Source organism: Anas platyrhynchos, chromosome Z (genome assembly GCF_047663525.1).
Source record: "Anas platyrhynchos isolate ZD024472 breed Pekin duck chromosome Z, IASCAAS_PekinDuck_T2T, whole genome shotgun sequence".
Lineage (NCBI taxonomy): Eukaryota > Metazoa > Chordata > Aves > Anseriformes > Anatidae > Anas > Anas platyrhynchos.
In genome coordinates, this window is record NC_092621.1 from 1,890,260 (window position 1) to 1,908,635 (window position 18,376).

An 18,376-nucleotide genomic window follows, 5' to 3' on the forward strand; every position below is an offset into this window, starting at 1 on the left:
TTTGTATTACACTTATTAACGTCTTCCTCTCCTCTAAAAAATCACCCCCTGTCCGAAGGGTATTAATAGCTTAATGCCTGTTTTTGTTGCTAAGTATGATCGTTTTTAATTCAGCTTCTTTATTTCGCTGGCGCGCCGTCTGAATCACTCCGCCAAGCGCTCGCCCTGGCTGTTTCTTTGCTGTGTATTTAACCCAGCAGTCACGGATGGAAAAATAAATAAAATCAAATAAAATAATAAATAAATAACAGCTTTTCCAGTTGCTTGCAAGTAATCCGATCCTCAGCCCCAAGTTAAATCGATTAGAGCCGTGGTGCTGGGATCCGTCACACACACTCGCGTAACACCAAGGGGTTTTTTTTTTCTTTTTGCTCAGGGTGGTGGCACCACCGGCCGGCGATTCCCAGGGTGAAAACCGTCACTAGCAGGAGAGCTGGAGGGTGAAAAGGCAAATAGGAGTTCAAGAAGTTTGGTCTTTTCCACCGAGTTTCTCATTCGCATCCCCCTGGGCGCTATCCGTGATGCTCAGCAATCCCCAAAGCCAAAACATCTGGCTGAGCTGTCCTTTGTGCCATGGTCGAGTTGCAACATTTATATATATATTCCATGGCAAAATCATCTGTCCAGCCCCAAAAAAAACAGCCCGAAGAGCCTAAGCACCCAATGAACAGAGCGGGTTTTAATTTTGGGGGAAGAACCGGGCGTTAGGAGAGTTTGCATTTCTTCTTCACAGCCTGACCCCAGCTCTGCCCAAAGGGATTGACAGCTGACAGCCCTGAAAAATAAATAAATTAATTAATTAATTAATTAATTAATAGATAAATAAATAAATAAAGGCCTGTTAAATGTCAGTTGTTGTGTCGTATTTTGGGAGGAAAACCATAAAAACGTTCCCGTTTGCCATAAATTGGCAAAAAAAACTTGACGGCGCATTTCCATCAACGATTTCGGCTCCGTGGAAGGAGTTTTTTAAACGAAACTGTAAATGATTTCCGTGTATAACATCCATAATATCCATTTCCATTAAATATTTCTGCATTACACCAGCACTTTTCAGCAAAGGAGTAAGCAAACACGCCTCGTGCGTAGAACGCATTTCCATTAAGTACATCCGTAAGGTAGAGATTTTTGGGATGATTATAGTGATTTTTCCTTATTATAGTGATTTTTTTTCCTTCGGAAAAGCCCCATAAGCATTTTTAATCCACTCCGGCTCGTGGCAGCACGTATTTACATTTATGGAAATCCTGAATTTTATTTTGCACGAATTTTTGTTCTCCCCATCCGGGGGGAAAACAGCCCCAAAAAGATGCCTTGTGGGGAGCCCGGGAAGCAGGAATCTGGCCCGTTTTGCATATTTTTGGCCATTTTCCCAGGGAAATGAGTCATGCGGTTCGTCTGTCGGGTCCCTCCTCCACCTCCCCGCGGAGCTGGAAGGTTTGGGTGGTGTTCGTGGCAGCGCTGGATCCAAATTCACTCCCTCTTTTTTATTCTTTTTTGAGCACGGATCAAACCAGGACACCCCCGTGCCTCCTGTACGGCCTCCTCTCTGCCTCGTTTGCCTTCCAGCAGTATCACGCAGAGCTACCGTAGGATAAAAAAATAAAGAAATAAAGTTTGCACCTCCCGTTGTCTTCAGCTTTTTTTGCAAATCCTCTTTTGTTCCTGGCAGAGGAGTGAATGACAGAGCGCTCTGTCAAAGCGTCAAAGCCGCATGAATTGCTCGTTCCTTTCTTTCCATTCGAAAACTTAAGCAACATTATTATTATTTTTTTGTTTAACCTCTCTCTTCGGTCTTTTCCGAACCAAATAGCACAAAGGATGGCACGCATTTATAACCTTTGGTGCTCCTAATAGCAGAGCAAAGAAAAAAAACCTCCCAATTCCAGCAAGAGCCCAGAAAAATCTCCACGGTCTCTGCTCCGGAGCCTCAGCATCATCCCTGAGCAACGCTCCAAATTGAGGGCTTAGACCAAAAATGGGGGGTATTTCTGATGTCTTTTCCCGTTTCTCAGGGATTCAGCCCCAAAGGGACACCTGGGAGGGTCAAGGTACCCGGCATCAACCTGGTGGCACGTAAAGGACAGTGCCACATCACCCACCCCAGAAAAACAGAAACACCTTTTTCAATGGGTTGTTTTGATGCTATTATCAAAATAATTCAGGGATTTGGGGGAGAAACGCTCATAATTTCAGGTTTTCCTAATAAAATCGGTGTATTTATGGGAGAAAAGACCCGGAGCAGCTTTATTGTGGCCGGTTTTGCTGAGTGAGCAAGGAGGCGATGCTTAACGTGCACAATTACGCCCGCTCCTCCTGCAGTTACCGGGATCTGCAGTTTAGTGGCGGAGGCAATCGATGCGTCTTGGCGTGAGATTTATCGTGTCCAGGAGGGCAGCGAGCTCCTTCCCCCCGTGCACGTCGAGCCCAGCGAGCTCGGTGAGCAAAGAAATAAGGCCGAGGTGAAAAACCCCAAGCCCTTTTTAATTACAAAGCGGCTGCCCTCTCGCTGCTCGCCCGATCCGCTCGGAAGCGGGTTAAAAAGCGGGGTAAAAGGTTATGTTTGCTTCATTTAAAAAATAAAAAAAAATAAAAAGGAGCCAGGTTTTGTCCTTGATGTGCTCTTGCTCCACTTTCTTTCATCAGCTCGGGCTTCGGGAGAGTTACAGGATGTCACCCACGGAGGATGCCGAGAAGTAGGTGCTTAAAAAAAGTTACCAATTAAAGCGCCCTTCCCGGCGCTGCTCTCATTTCTGCACGTTCAAAACCTGGGAAAAAAAAAAAAAAATGATAAAAAGTGATGATTTTCTGCTGGATTTATTCAGCTCCTGGCAAAGAAGACGGCAAGTTCGGGATGCTCTCCCTCCTCAAAGCTTGAAAATGATGTAAATAAGTCGGGGTGAAACCCATTTTGGCAAAAATGCCCTGCCCAGGAGGAGAAGGGCAGGAAGAAGGAGATGCGTAAAATATAACAATGTTTGCCACGTCCAGGACAATAAAAAATAAATAAAAAGGGCTAATTCCCTAAATTCCTGCCTGCTTTGGTGGTGAAAGTGTTGCGGGAATGTGTCGTCGGGAGGCGCAGGCAGCACGGAGGGAACACGACATCTGCCGAGCACACAGCCAGGTGCAGACCCTTTGCCCCACCAAAAAAAAAAAAAAGCTCATTTTCATCACGGATTATCAGTATCGGGTGTTTCCAACACTCCCCTGCACAATTCCAGTCCTTGCAAGGCATTAAACACGCCAGGAGGACGATATTTCTGGCCCTAAACCCCAGACGAACCTATTTAGGACGCGATGCCGTGCGGTGCGGGTGTCTGCTAGGGTTAATTAATGTGTCTGAAGATATAAAACAGCCATAAAATTGCTGTGGCATTGAAAACATCGGAAAATATATTTAATAAAATCGCATCGAGTCGATCCCACAGCTCTGTCCACTCGATGGCAAAACTCTTCGGGATCGGATGAGCGCAGAGGCAGCGATGCCCCCGCGGCAGACGGGGAAGGGCCAGCAGCAGATGCCTGCGAGGAGCATGCCAAGCAGCGGCGCCCGTTGTCACAGCCCGGCGGGGGACAGGAGACAAAAAGACGTCTGTGGAAGGCCACCGAGCCGTGACAGGGAGCACAAGGCACGGCCGGGGACGGCGGGACCCGCAGCACGCCGCTCGCAAGGTCTCGAGGAAAGTCAGCCGTCCGCCAACCGTGCAGCTGGGGGCGGCCAAAGCCGTGCTTCGTTCTAGGGAACCAGAAAAAAAATAAATAAAAATAAAAATAAAAGAGATTTTTTTAACAATAATCTCGTTTCTCTTTTATCTGCAGGTGATACTTGAATCCAGAAGCGAGCGTGCTGCCGTTCGAGTACGGTTTTTAAAAGGCTCAGCCGCGAAAAAAAAATAAAGAAATATTTCACACATCTCAATATTTCCTCATCTCTTCCCTGGTTCTTTCTCATTTTTAGTGAAGTGCTTCAATCATCACCACGAAGCAGCAGAAGGCCTTTCTATTTCCTTTCTATTTCCATTATTTTTTTTTATTTCTTCATGCCCGTCAACCACAGCTCTGCACCAGCTGTCTCCGTTTGGGACCGTCTTTATCGGAGGACGCCGAATAAGTAAAAGCCTAATCACGCAAAACAAGCAAAATTTCGGTAAAACGCTGAAAAAAAACTACCAAGGAATAATTCCTTGCCTTTATTAGTGAGAAGAGGTGGTTGATTTCCACAGATGTTTTTCAGTGACCACCGTTGAGCGTGTAATTCTCGGGATTTAGCTCAAAATCCTGCGTGGAGGCGCAAATATCCTCACTCACCTCTCACCGACTGCCTAAATTCTCCTCAGCAGAGACGAGCCACTCAACACACATCCCCTAAATATGTTAATGAACAACACGTGGCTAAAATCTGTACTTTTAAGCCTTCAAATCAAGCTAAAAGCAGGAGAAATGCTACCACGGGTGCTGGCACCTGCCAGTGACTGGCCGGTGTGTGCAGGGACAGCAGCAGGCCCACGTCCCACTTCCAGCTGGAAAACCTGAATATATTTGTAGGATTTCATCCAGCTTCTGCTACAAACAACCTCTTTTCCACCCTTACTAGGGGTTTTATCCATGCCAGGCATCGTGGTGGCGACCCACGTGGGGAGGATGCTTGTGGATGAGCCCCGGCCGGGCACATGCCCGAAATCCCCAGCAGAGAGCGAATTACATAAAGCGAAATTCCTGGCGTGACTCGGCTGCCTTGCCAACCCCGCTGCCCCCGAGAGCCGTAACAATTAGTCCACTGTTGATTCGTGAGATTAAAGCCAGCGAGGTGTAAAGCAGCAGCTGGGGAGCCGAGCACCAGGCATCATTTCGCTGTTGCAGCCCAGACCCCAATGCTGGGCTCCTGGGTCTGGGGATGTTTCCTTTCCTTTCCTTTCCTTTCCTTTCCTTTCCTTCCCTTTCCTTCCCTTTCCTTTCCCCTTTCCTTCCCTTTCCTTTCCTTTCCTGATATCAACATCTCTGTCTCCAGAAAGTCTCCAAAAAAATGTGCTCGGGAAGAACCACAGGAAAAAAACAAAAGCTTTAAAAAAAAAAAAAAAATGAAGCTCAGGAGAAATTGGACTACCTGAAAAGCATCTTTGCTGGTGGGATATATTTATTAGTCACCTCGCTCTCCGCAGAAGGTGGTGGCAGCACTGGTAGTCGAGTGCTTAAAATAGGCTGAGCTAAACCTCCATCTGAGGCGTTGGGATAAAAACGGGGGTTGGTTGAACGAAATCTGCCAGATTCGGGCCAAAAACACAAGGTGATGCGAAGGACTAGGGCTTGAGCTCTTCGGGAGCAGGGCTCTTTTCGAAACGAAGGACCAGACTGCGCATCCCCAGGAGGCCAGGGACACGGTGACAATAAACCTGCTTCTTTTTCTACCCTGTGGTGGGCGAGAAAGAGCCAAGCAGCAGGGTTTTTGCCCTGTGGAGGTGTCCTGGGCTGTGCTGCTTCCTCTATTTCTTGGCATCATGGCCCTTCACATCACCTCCACCACCTCCTTCGTTCACCTTTCCATCAGCCCTTGAAGGAATGTTCATGTTTGGGCATCTATCTGGAAAAAAAAAGGACATTTTTTTCATGGAAATATCTGTATTTGCACGCATTCAAACATTTCACAACGCCTTAAAGTCTGCAAAGCTGCCCAGCACGGAAAGGAAGCGGTCCCGTGTGACAGAAATCACACCCACGACGAATAATCAGCCTTAATAATCCACGCGCTTCATCAGCGGATATTAATTGGTGTATAAATAGGATTAAAAAAAAAAAAAAAAAAAAAAAATTAAAAAATCAAGGCTCTGCTGTTTATAAAAAAAAAAAAAAAATCAACCCACGGTGGGGACACAAAACCAAAAGGAACATGGAGCTATCTCAGCGATTCCTTTGCCACAAGACACCACCTGCCTGCCAGGCAGAATCCCAGTACACGCTCAGGAGGAAACCAGTTTGCTTGCTGGCCCTGTAACTGGTACAAAAGGAGAGGGTTTGGGCCTCGTCTCTTTCCAAACATCTCTTTCCACCTCACACTCGGCTGCCTCTGCTCTTTTCCACCCTCTCTGGAGCCGTCCTCCTTCCCCTCGGTCCATCCTGTTAATCTCTTTCCATGTTCATCTCCCCTTCCCACGTCGATGGTGTGAAGATCGAGCTTTCTCCTGTGGATCTCTGCCTTTCTATCCCCCTAAATATCTTCTGGGTCTCTCACATCTCACGGCTACACATTTAATACAGAGTTTTGCATCTCTGAAGCCTCTTCTCCTGCCCTGATGTCCCCCTCTGCTAGCACCGTGAACAACACCAGCGTCTCCTCCAGCTTCTAACCAGACTGGGATTTTTCCCGACGACCTTTTCTCAGGATAACATCCTTAAGGAACACCTATCCCAAATGAAAGCTCCCTTTGGAGCAACCAGCGAGGCAAACTCGTCGTTTCATCCACCTGGTAGGGTGTCCTCCTGCTCCACCCTGCATTGCATCGCATGAATTCCCCCGCACGAGCTAACAACACCGTGTTTGGATAGGGATGAGGGCTGAGATAAGCCACGCCACGATGGTGTAACTTTACCCGTACCCTGCCCACACTCTCGTTGTCACTGCACTGCCACAAACTGTAAGAAACACCACAAAACACTTTTTTTTTTTTTTCGTTTATTTACGCAGTGCCGAGTGGCACAGCCCAAACGATAGCCGTCAAGACCACCTCAAAAGAACAAAACCTAAGGATGGCATCCGTCAAAGGCTCACATTTTGGAAGTGAAGGTGAATTGAAACCTACTAAGAACATGTGTGTGGTGTTTTTTTTTTTCATCGTTTTCCTCCACAGCTCCTCTGGAAGTCCCTGAGGGACCAGGGGCTGAAAATTGCTGTGGTAACCTGAGTTTGGGATAAGTGTTGCCTTCTGAGACACCTCCATGGGCTATTCTTCCATGAAGGACAAGGGGGAACGGCCTAAAGTTGTGCTAGGGGTGTTTTAGGTTGGATATTAGGAAGAATTTCTTTACTGAGAGGGTTGTGAGGCACTGGGATGGGCTGCCCAGGGAAGCGATGGAGTCGCCATCATCCCTGGAGATTTTTAAAAGATGTTTGGATTTAGAGATATGGTTTAGTGGAGGACTGGTTAGTGTTAGGTCAGAGGTTGGACTGGGTTATCTTGAGGTCTCTTCCAACCTAGAAATTCTGTGATTCTGTGAACTTAGTGATATGGTTTAGAACTCTGGTCAGAGGTTGGAGTCTTGATCTTGGCGGTCTCTTCTAGCTGAGGTGATGCTGCGATCTCTCCGACATCTACGCACCAGACCCCACCAAAAAATAATACTAATAATTAAAAAACCTCCTCATTTCTAACTTAAACCTCATTTGACACACCTCGAGGCCGTTCCCTGTGCTCCTCTGCGAGGAGGGGCGACCTGCTGAGGGGACCGGGGGGGGGGAGCTGAGGGGGACCCCGAAGCCACCCCCAGCCCTGCCCAGAGCTGCCTGGGGGAGCCGGGGCCGGGGCGGGGCGGCACCGCCTCCTCCTCCTCTTCCTCTTCTTCCTCCTCCTCCTCCTCCTCCAGCGCCGCCATGGGACAAAAGCAGCGCTGAGGCAGCGAGGGCCGCTCCGTGCCCTCCTCGGCATGGCGGCCCCGCGCCGCTAGGCTCGGCCGGGGGCTCGCCGCCTCCTTCTTCTCCTTTCTTTTTCCTTTCTCTCCGGCCATGCCGAGCGGCGGCGGGGCTGCGGCTTCTCCCCCTCCTCTCCCTTCTTCTTCCTCCTCCTCCTCCAAGGGGCAGCCGCCGCCTCGCCTCCTGCTGCCGCCGCTGCTGCTCCTGCAGCCGCCCGCCGCCCTCCTGCGCCATCGCCTCGCCGGGCTCGGGCTCCGCCACCGCGGGCAGCCCCCGGGGGAGAGGAGGAGGAGGAAAGGGGACGGCACCGCACCCCCGGAGCCCCCCGAGGAGGAGGAAGAGGAGGAGGAGGAGGTGGAGGAAGAGGAGGAGGAAGCCGAGGAGGGGGATCTGGAGCTGGACGAGGAGGAGGAGGAGCTGGAGGGGGAGGAAGAAGAGGAAGAAGAAGAGGAGGAGGAGGAGCCGGCTGCGCTGCTGCCGCCCTCCTCGCCCTCGCTGCCTCCTCTTCCTCCTCCTCCTCCTCCCCTGCTGCCGGGGCTGGGCTCGGTGCTGCTGTCGCCGGCTTTCGATGCCCAGGAGGCGGCGGCGGCGGCGCTGTACGGGGCGGGCGAGCCGCGGGGCATGATGGCGGCGGGGCTGCCCCCCGCCTACAGCAACGATGGAGGAGGTGGAGGAGGAGGAGGAGGAGGGGGGGGAGCAGCCGCCACAAACGGCGAGCAGGCGGCGCTGCTCCGCCGAAAAAGCGTCAACACCACCGAGTGTGTCCCCGTGCCCAGCTCCGAGCATGTGGCCGAGATCGTGGGCCGCCAGGGTGAGCGGGGACAGCCCGGGAGGGGAGGGACGGGGGACGCGCAAAATGGCCGGGAGGGAGGGGAAAGGGGGCGGGGGGGGGGGGTTCGCCTCACCGCTGAGGCGAGCACGGTGGCTGAGGGAGAAAGGATAAACCCCCAAGGATTAAGGGGTGTAGAAGAGCCCTGCTGGCATGGGTTGGGGCTGCAGGGCCCTAATATGGGGTTTGGGGTGGGTTTGTGTGTTGAAAAAGCTCGCCGGGGTGTTAGGGGTCGGTGGCTGCTTGGTGGGGTTTTTTAGTATATAATGATCCCTTTTTGGTGTAAGAACTGGAGGGAAAGGGGTTACTGGGTGCCTTTCTCACAGCTCCATGTCTCGCTGAGGCCGGGGAGTGATGCAGGCTCTGGGCTGTGCGAAATCAAGGGGCAGGAGCGAGCTCAGCTCAGCCTCCTGGTAGTTATGAAGTGTTTTCTGGTAGTTCTGAAGCATTTCCCAGCTCTAAAACCTCACACAGAGCCCAAACAGGCGTTGGGGCTTTGTTCTTCACCTTAACATCCTCAATAAGCCTTTCCCTTCAGGAGCTTGGCACCGTATTTCACAAAACCCTACAGGCGCAGGGGCTCAGCCTGTGGCAGCATCCCCCTCGCTCTGCCCGCATCGCCTCAAAGTTTGGGGCAGGGTTGAAAACTTGCCTCAAGTTTCCACCCTGCACGCCGAGGAGGTGACCCGGCGATGGGGAAACGAGCCACCACCAACCCCTCGCTGACTAAAAACGTCTGCTTCTGGTTTCCTGTTGATTGCTAAATTTCGCGGGCCCCCGTTGTGCCTTTACGTAAAAGGTCATCCCTGCGACGTCCCTCGGTGGCCTCCCACCTCCTCTTCCCCTGAGACCCCACGGTTGTGTTAGACCAACTCTCCAGCAGCAAATCTTAGAAAAAAAGAGCTTTAAAAGCTCTTTTCGTACCCAAAGCGAAGCGCAGAGCAGTGGCGAGTGTAGGTGTGGCAGGGCAGACGGGTAGTTTCTCTCTTCCTTTTCCCTTTGTGTGTTTTTCTGTCTGGGTTTTTGGGGGTTGTGTTTCTGGCTTGCTGAGCAGATAATGAGATGTTGGGCTGTCTGGGCTCTTACATCAGCGGGGCTTTAGCAGAAACAGTCAAATCAGTAAATCAGTGTGGCACCGGAGAGATTCAGGCACTTGTTTCCTCGTCCTAAATTTATTCGGCTTTAGGTATTCTTCATCAAAGGTGGGTTTTCTGCTGGGTGTTTCAAAAACCCAAAGCCTGTGCTGTAGGAACTGGCGTGTATGGGGTCAGGTACCCATTCCTGGCACCGAGGTGGAAAATATTTATCCGTTGTTAAAACAGTAAGTGGCATGTCCCTCCGGTACGTCGACATGTGCAGGCTAGTCTGGCAGCCGGGTGGCTTTTCTTTTCCCTTAAATGCAGAAGTACAAGACATTTTTCCACGAAATAATGCTCGAATGATTTAGGGCCTTGCTTGTGTGTCATTGGGGACGGGGGGCAGGAGGAGAGCTGGAAAACGGAACCGAAAACCAGGGACTGCTTCAGTCCTTTGCGATGAAATAGGGGAAAATTGGGCTTCGTGGACCTTTTAGGATGTGTTGTTTGTTCTCCGCTGGATTGGGATCGTTCTGTAGTGTGTTCCTCAGCACTCGGAGTCCCTTAAAAACAAGATAATGAAGTTTGCATAAAAAGAGGATTGTTCCTGAAGAGTTCATTTGCTGCTTCTGCTTTTCTTTCTCATCTGATGTCACGCTGTCTGGCTCGTGATACAATATTTAGCCTCGGTGGAGAGGGATTGTACCGCAGAAGAATTCGGGCTGCGAAAGAGGAAGGGGTAGAAGGAGGAGAGCTGGGTGTAAGAAAATTTCACCGAATGTATTTGCATGAAAGCTTTGCTCAAGGAGATTTTTGGCTGCAGCGTGACTTGGTGTGCCTGGGGCAAGCCTTGTTGGGAGTTGCATCCTTCACCGGTTGTTCTGCTCCCTCTCAAAGAGAAGAGAAGATGCTGCATTTTCACAAAGATAAATTTTTGTGGTCTTTCCGTGGCCATCTTCGTGAGGTACAAAAAGAACTCGAAATATCCTCAGCCCTTGAAAAATCAGGAGTGCTGAGTTTGATCTGGGCTTTCCTGCCTTGTCTGAGAACGAATTTATTCTAAGTACTGCCCCCCTTAAGTGGCAGAATAACGATTAATTGGCAGTTTCACGCTATTTTAACCAAAATTTAATTTTTAGGCAGAGGAGGAAAACTTCCAGGTGGTGTTTATCAGCCCAGAGAAGCCCCCAGTTCTTGAGAGCTCTGTACCCAAGCAGCACCTTGCGGCGAGGTGTGAGTTTCAGAAGCAAATCCAGCCCTCCGGGCGGCCAAGTGGTGCTCCCGCAGCCCCCGCTGTAGGTAACAGGATGGCAGATGCCCACGTGGGGGGCTCTGCTCACCAAATCTGCACTGGGGAGCTGCTCGCAGGCTGGAGAAGGTGCTGAGCGCCTGAAATGTAAGCTGGGGTTTAAGGTTTTCGTGTGCACCCCGAGCTACACCGGAGGTTGCTGTTTTATGGGGGCAGTAATTCAATGTACAGCTACTGGAAGCTGTGAAAAGGGCTCGTGGAAGGTTTTCTTGTGACAAACAGGAGGCGTTCCTGCTTTAAAAAGGAAAACAAAATACTGTAGTACCTGGATTTGTGGTTTTTTATCGTTTTTTTTTTAATCTCAAGTGTTCTCAACCTGTACTTACTCGCTTTGTCCCCCCAAAAATGAATGCATGGGGTAGTGTAACGTAACTCCTGGACTTTATTCCACTTCAGAGAGGTGAGCAGCAAAGGGAGAGATCCTTGTATCCTTTTATTCTTGTTTAGGCATGCGACTGGGAGCCAGGAAAACTAGATTCCAAGCGTGGCATTGCACAGGCGTCCTGTGTGGATTCGAGCTTGCTGTTGAATCCAGCCTTCAGCGAAGCGACCGGACCTTGTGCTGCTCAGAAAAGTGATTTTCCTTTCCTCTTAGCAGCTGAAAATGTGGTGTACAACAAGTTGCCTTGCTTTAAAAAGTCAGAAAGTTGGAAAAAAGCGCCCTGGAGAACTGGGAGCGAGCAAGTTGCATCTCTTGGTGAGGTGACCTTGTTTGCCTGCAGAAAGCCGGGGTAGGGCGTGTGCCCAAAATGACATCAGCCTGCATCCGAGCTGCAAAGAGCTCTGGAGATCCAGCTGAGGAGCGCTCGTTTGGATCTCTAAATCATGTGAAAATCTGCCAGGAGTCACCTGAACGCATTTTTCTGCACATAAACTCGCTGATGGTGATTTTTCCCTTTCTCCGTGGCAGTTCTGCCATAGCCTGGTAGCCTCGAGAAGGTTTTGGTTAGGCAGAACCAGAGCTTTTGGTGCTCTGAAGGCGTATTTAAATCCTAAAACTTCTCCAACTGCACCTATCCTTGATAAAACTGACCGTGCTGTTCTTTTTTTCTCCCCGAGATAGCTCCAGCTTGATTGCTGTTTCCCTCCAAAGCCTGATGCCTCTGTAAGAACAGCCCAAACGATGGCTGCGGATCCTGAAGCGGGCAGGGCGGTCTCCAAAAGCCCGGCTGAGTAAGAGGAGGAGGGATGATATCATCCCGTTTCGCTGATTAAATCGATAATGACAAATCTGCTGTGCGTGAGACGGCCTCGCAACAAAAATAACCTGATTATGGATATTTAATGATCCCGGGCTCCCCTTTCGCCCTCTCTCTGCTTTTCAACGTGGGCTCTTGAGAGAGAAAATCATTCCTTTGCTTAAAATAGTCGTGTAAATCGAAACAAACAGGGGAAAAAAAAATACTGATAAGCAGGTAGCTTATCAGTAACGTAGCTCAACGGCCAAATACAACCAGCTGCCGCTCTTGGGGAGTGGAAACAGTGCTGAAACAATCCTAAAGCTCATCCTGAGTACAGCACCTAGGTGTCCCGTGGCAGGATTGAAAGCTAACGAAGCAGTTAGAGGGAAGATTTTTGGGGTTGTGTCTTTTTTAATGGCTCGTTCTGAAGCCTGAAAGTGTAAGCTATTTGTTGAAAGCCACTCTGAAGGCTTTTTTTTTTTTTTCTTTTTGGGAAGTTGCTGTAAAAACTTTGGTTGGTTGCTGAATGGGATGTTGAGTGTGATCCCTTTTAATATCCTGCATCCTCGGGCATGTCGTGTTCCCAAAACTTGCCCCCACATCCATCCTGTTAAGCAAAACAACTTTTCCTACAGTTATTTTAGACGCGTTCCCTCTTTTCTACTGCTGCTCTTCTGCCGTGGGGTCTTTGCTTCTCGGATTGCAGCCGTGAGTTAAGGAGGGGAGGCAGGAGGCGGGGAAAACGGGTGAAAAATGCTCAGCCCACGTGTCCAAGGCCCGGCTGATGCTCTCGGATGTATCTCAGAAGCGTTGGGAAGCTGTGGTTTTCGTGCCAGGCTTTACAGTAGCCCTTTGTGAGGTTTTCGCCGCCGCCGCCGCTCCTCGCGAAACGAAACCGAGCTCGGGGATCTCGGCTTTCAGACGTGGCACTTTCCTTGAGGTCTTTCTGCTTTTACACCTTTAGCTTTATCCGAAACCGGGCTGCGGTTCCTAAAGCATCGGGAAAACCTGCTGTGGAGCGTGGACTTGGGAAACTGGAATGAAGCAGGCTCTGAATTGTGTTTTAGAGTGAAGAATTGCATTTATTTTACATAGATCTATTCCATGAGATGCTCCTGGTGTTCATAAAAAGATGCTCGTCTCAATAGAAGACCCTGATAAAACGCCGACCCGAGAGCGTTTTGTGCGTCTCTGAGATGTGTAAAGTGAGGAAAAGAGGGGAAAAAAATGAGGTGGCCAACGAAATGATGCATAAAACACTCGGTCTGCAAAGTGGGGTTGAAATCATGGGGATAATGGGGAGCAGGTGAAGAAATGGCAGTGAATCGATGACTTTATGTCCTCCACGGGCTGTGATACGGAGCCTTCTCTCGCTTGTAAATACTTAATTTGTTTTTAGGGCATGCTTGTAAGAGAAATGCTGGTGTATCAGGAGGGTTAGGCGTTTTTGTGAGTGTTTAGTCCGTATTTTAGAATTTTAGCATTTTAGAAATAACTCGGGGATAGCCAATAAATGGGGAAAAAATATAAATTCAACAGCGTTTCTGGGATATTCATGAGTTGTCTGTTGCAGAAAAAGCCAACCAAGTTTATTTATTCAGTCTCTGATAGCAGATGACAGGCTCAAACAGCCCAAAAGTTGCTAAAATAAGTTCGTGGCTTTCGGCGTCGGAGGTGCGCTTGGAAATACCGGGTAGAAGTCGTTGCTGCTTTCACCGGTGCGGCTTGCAGAGAGGGGAAAAACGCCGCTTCTGGTTTCACCCGCTGTTTTTTTGAGACTGAAAATAGGTTGGCTTTCTTGTGGCTTTCTAAACTCGGCCGCCCCGCTGAACTTGGCGTGTGTTTCCTCCCAACAGGTTGCAAAATCAAAGCGCTGAGGGCCAAGACGAACACGTACATCAAGACCCCCGTTCGCGGCGAAGAACCCATCTTCGTCGTCACCGGGCGGAAAGAGGACGTAGCCATGGCCAAAAGGGAAATCCTCTCGGCCGCCGAGCACTTCTCCATGATCAGAGCGTCGCGGAACAAGAACGGCCCTGCTTTGGGAGGTTTGCCCTGTACCCCAAACCTTCCCGGGCAGACCACGGTCCAGGTCAGGGTGCCTTATCGCGTAGTCGGGCTGGTGGTGGGCCCGAAAGGAGCTACCATCAAAAGGATCCAGCAGCAGACCCACACCTACATCGTCACCCCCAGCCGGGACAAGGAACCCGTCTTCGAAGTGACGGGGATGCCGGAGAACGTGGACCGGGCGCGCGAGGAGATCGAGATGCACATCGCCATGCGCACGGGCAACTACATCGAGCTGAACGAGGAGAACGATTTCCACTACAACGGGACCGACGTCAGCTTCGAGGGAGGCGCCTTGGGGTCCGCCTGGCTCGCTTCCAACCCCGTCCCCCCCAGCCGCGCCAGGATGATCTCCAATTACAGGAACGACAGCTCCAGCTCTTTGGGAAGCGGCTCCACCGATTCCTATTTCGGAAGCAATAGATTGGCTGACTTCAGCCCCACCAGTCCCTTCAGCACGGGCAACTTTTGGTTCGGAGAAACGCTGCCTTCCGTGGGCGCCGAAGAGCTCGGGGCCGACTCCCCCGCCTACGACTCCTTCCCGCCGCCGTCCCAAACCATTTGGAGCCCTTTCGAACCCGTCAACCCCCTCGCCGGCTTTGCCAACGACCCCACGGGGAACGCCAAGCCTCAGCGCCGCGGGAGCCAGCCCTCCACCCCTCGCCTGTCGCCCACTTTGGCGGAAAGCTTGGAGCACCCCTTGGCGAGGAGGGCGAGGAGCGATCCCCCCGGCGCCGCTCTTCCCGTCTACATCCCGGCTTTTTCCAACGGTACCAACAGCTACTCCTCTTCCAACGGGGGCTCCACCTCCAGCTCGCCCCCGGAGTCGAGGCGCAAGCACGACTGCGTCATCTGCTTCGAGAGCGAAGTGGTGGCCGCCCTGGTCCCCTGCGGCCACAACCTCTTCTGCATGGAGTGTGCCAACAAGATCTGCGAGAAGGAAACGCCCTCGTGTCCCGTTTGCCAGACAGCTGTTACTCAGGCAATCCAAATCCACTCTTAAGTATCTAGAGATGATGATATTATTATTATTATTATTAATTATTATTATTATTATATATGGACATCTAAAGGCATGGGTGTAACGGTACCCTCTAGTAAACCTCCTAAGTCATTCTGACTGTTGGGCTTTCTTGGGATTAGGCTAAAGTTTGGTCATAAATATCCGTTCCTAAAAGGCTGCTACGGTAACACTAAACCTCGGTGGTCTCGGCACGCTTAGCAGAGACGCACCTGGTGCGACACGGCACGGCGGGGGGAAGTTTGGAGCGCCGACACAACCGCAACACCAATTTTTCCAGGCTTTCCGACGGCTCTCGGTCGAGCGTTGGGACTTGTGTGCGCTGGCAGCGACGAACCTCAGAGCCCGAGCACAGAAGCCCGCTGCGCGGAGGCTTTGTGGCATTACCAAGATATCAAAACAACACTTCCAATGCTGCCTTCTTTACACTGCCAGTTTTGAAAACAAAAAAAAAAAAAACAGGTTTGGGGAAATCTTTTTTTTTTCCTTTTTTTTTGCGCCTGATGCAACGACTTACGCCTAATTCTCTTCAGCATTGCAAATGCTTTTTTTTTTTTTTTTTTTTAAATGGATTTTTTTTTTTTTTAGATGGATTTCTTGAGAAGGATTTCAGGTTTTCGGCAGGATCAGGTGAATTACTGCTAACGGTGAGCGGGGAGGGAAGGAGAAGCTGCCCGCTGCACCTCCCGTCTTTCGCCCAAGGTGGTCAGAGGATCAGGAACGTATCGCCTCGATCGGGAATTCCACCCCACTGCTTTTTCTTAATGTCAAGTGGAAGAGTTCTGGCTGGCTTCGTCCCATTTCAGTAAGGGCTTTGGGACGCACACACTTTGAAGAGTGAGGATGCTGACATTCCGTTCGTTAGTCCGATCAAGCTGTTCTTAAATTGCGTTTTAGAGTGCGTAGCTCAAAATGTGAAGCCTTTTTATGTTGGATCCGTATTTGTCTTGCACATACGTAAAGATATATTTTATTTTTAGTAACGGAAAGGAAAAAAAAAATAAGGGGGGTGCGTACGTGCCCTCGTGTTACTCGTGACAGTGGCCCTGCAATCAGTTGACTTCATTTCAAACCCGTCTTTCCAATCACCGGGCGAAACGCCTCCGGAGCGCGCTTCGTACATTTCAACCTGTGGATGTTCCTCGCTTTTTTTTCATCCTCAGTACGTTCCCAAATCTGTGCTGGCATCTATTAAAACACAAAAAAAAAAATACAAAAAAAAAAAAAGGACACAAAGGGGAGTTCCGGTGGATTTTTCTATTTTTTTTTTTTTTTGAAGCATTATTTTCCCAAGACAAAGCTTTTTTCTCAGTATAACAGGAAAAACAAAAAAAAAAAAAAAGAAATTCTATGTGTATTGAACTAGTAAATAGACAGAAACTTTATTTTTTATTTCCACTTGAAGAGTTACATTTCGTATCAAAGTTTACAGATAACGGTTTTTATTTTGGGATTTTTTCAGTCTGAGAGTTGCCTTGAGGGCACGATTACCGTGACGCAGAACTTTTCCAAGCTCCTTTTGCTTGTAGGGCTCTAGCTCCACGTCAGTATTGAACCCGAAGCTCTAGCTGCAGGCGTGTAGATACCGAACCGGCCTTCACCCAGCATGTTATTTTGTATTTTAGCGCATCGTACACGGCAACTAATAAGCCAAGGAATCGACGAGACGTTAGGTGCGTGTACCCTTTATAAACCACGAACTAAGAATGGTTAAAAAACAAAAAAACGACTCTCGAGCTAGTTTAGGATTTGCTAATTTTACTACACTTTTTGTTATGTATATGTAGGGAGGTCTCATAGGGATTATGAATTCAATTTGAGTAAAGTTTAAAAAAAAAACATATATTTTATGATAAAAGGGCCTTTAACTTATGATGGCCAAAGCACTGATATTATATATTTGCTGTAAAGAGAATTATAAGAGTTTTATTTTTCTGATATTAAAAGTTACTTAATAAAGACTTGTTTCCATTACCTGGCGCCTGGTGATGTCTTCGGGGTCCTGGCTTTGGGATTTGGGGGTGAGGAAGGGGAGGTTTTGTGATTGTCGGCCTCACCTCCTGCATCGGTGAACCCAAAACCAGCCCCTCTGCCCCTCCTTTTCCCTTTTTAGTGTTCAGGAGCCTTCAGCCTCATCCAGAGCAACCTCTAGGGGCAGTGATGTCCCTTAAGAAACCTCTCGGGTGATTTGGGGAAACAAAAAATGTCATTAGTAGGGCTACTGGAAGCAACCCTAATGATTCTGGGCTTCTGGGATGGGCTGAAAGCGCAGTGACCCCACTGTTTCCCCACAAAACACCTGCCCCGGGGCTGCTCTCACTCGCTCTGGGAATAAAATAAAAACCATAAAAATAAAATACAGAAGCCAAAAGGTGTGAATCTTTACCTTTTTTAATCAAAAACATACTCTGGTACAGAATTTCCGCCGAGTTAACTACAGGATATTATCCACAAACTAGGGCTAATGAAAAAAAAAAAAACAAACGTACAGGAAAGCTACAAAGGAACTACTGGGAATTCGGTTGACCGCTTATCAAAAGGCAATGGCTGAAAGGATAAACGTGGAACCAGGCTTTCCTGCCCCAAAAAAAACCCCTTTTACGGTGAGTTTTGGGTTGTGGGTGCTTGGTGGCTCTCAATCCAGCTCCGTTCCACCTCGGCAGTGCTACCAAAGCTCACCAGAAAGCCCCAAAAGAAAGAAGCCCCCGTTTGTGAAGCCCTAAAAAAGCCACAAACGCAGACCTGGCAGAGACTCGAGGTGCTGCCGGAGGGTTTTTGCAAGCCGTTCGGCGCTGGCTTTTACGCCTTGTCGTAAGAAACAAAGAGAAAAAAAAGGAATATTTAAAAAAAAAAGAATATTTCAACTGCCTGACACGATGTTTGGATTTCTTCTGGTGTGGAGCGCGATTTCTTGATCCTGATGAACTCCTCTGATGCTCCTGGCCATCCAAATACCGTCGTTGTCCACCGAAGGAAGTTTCCTGTTGGGAAGCGTAACCCTGCTACGTATTTTCCCTGGTTAGTTAGAAATTTCTCTAAGGATGCAGTCAGAATCCTCTGATTCAGGCGTTCCTGAAAAGCTGCAGCTGCGCTGACAAACGAGATCGTTAGGAGAGAAGGGAAAACGAAAAACGTTTTCAATTTAAGGCTTCGAGGAAAGCGAACGCTGATTTTTCCAAACATCAAGAAGCCAGAGAGAGGAGAAGAAAATGGGATTTCTGTAGGAATTAGTGTGAAGTGTTCATATTGAGAAAATTCATCCAGTTCTG

General features: G+C 49.3%; 1 protein-coding gene across 1 annotated transcript; it reads left to right on the forward strand.

Moving 5' to 3' along the window:
- Positions 1-7,565: 7,565 nt before the first annotated feature.
- Positions 7,566-17,081, forward strand: MEX3C (mex-3 RNA binding family member C). Its single transcript, XM_027446087.3, has 2 exons — positions 7,566-8,435; positions 13,876-17,081. Exons 1-2 carry the CDS (start codon positions 7,718-7,720, stop codon positions 15,087-15,089), a joined length of 1,932 nt encoding a protein of 643 aa, XP_027301888.1. The 5' UTR covers positions 7,566-7,717; the 3' UTR covers positions 15,090-17,081.
- Positions 17,082-18,376: the final 1,295 nt, after the last annotated feature.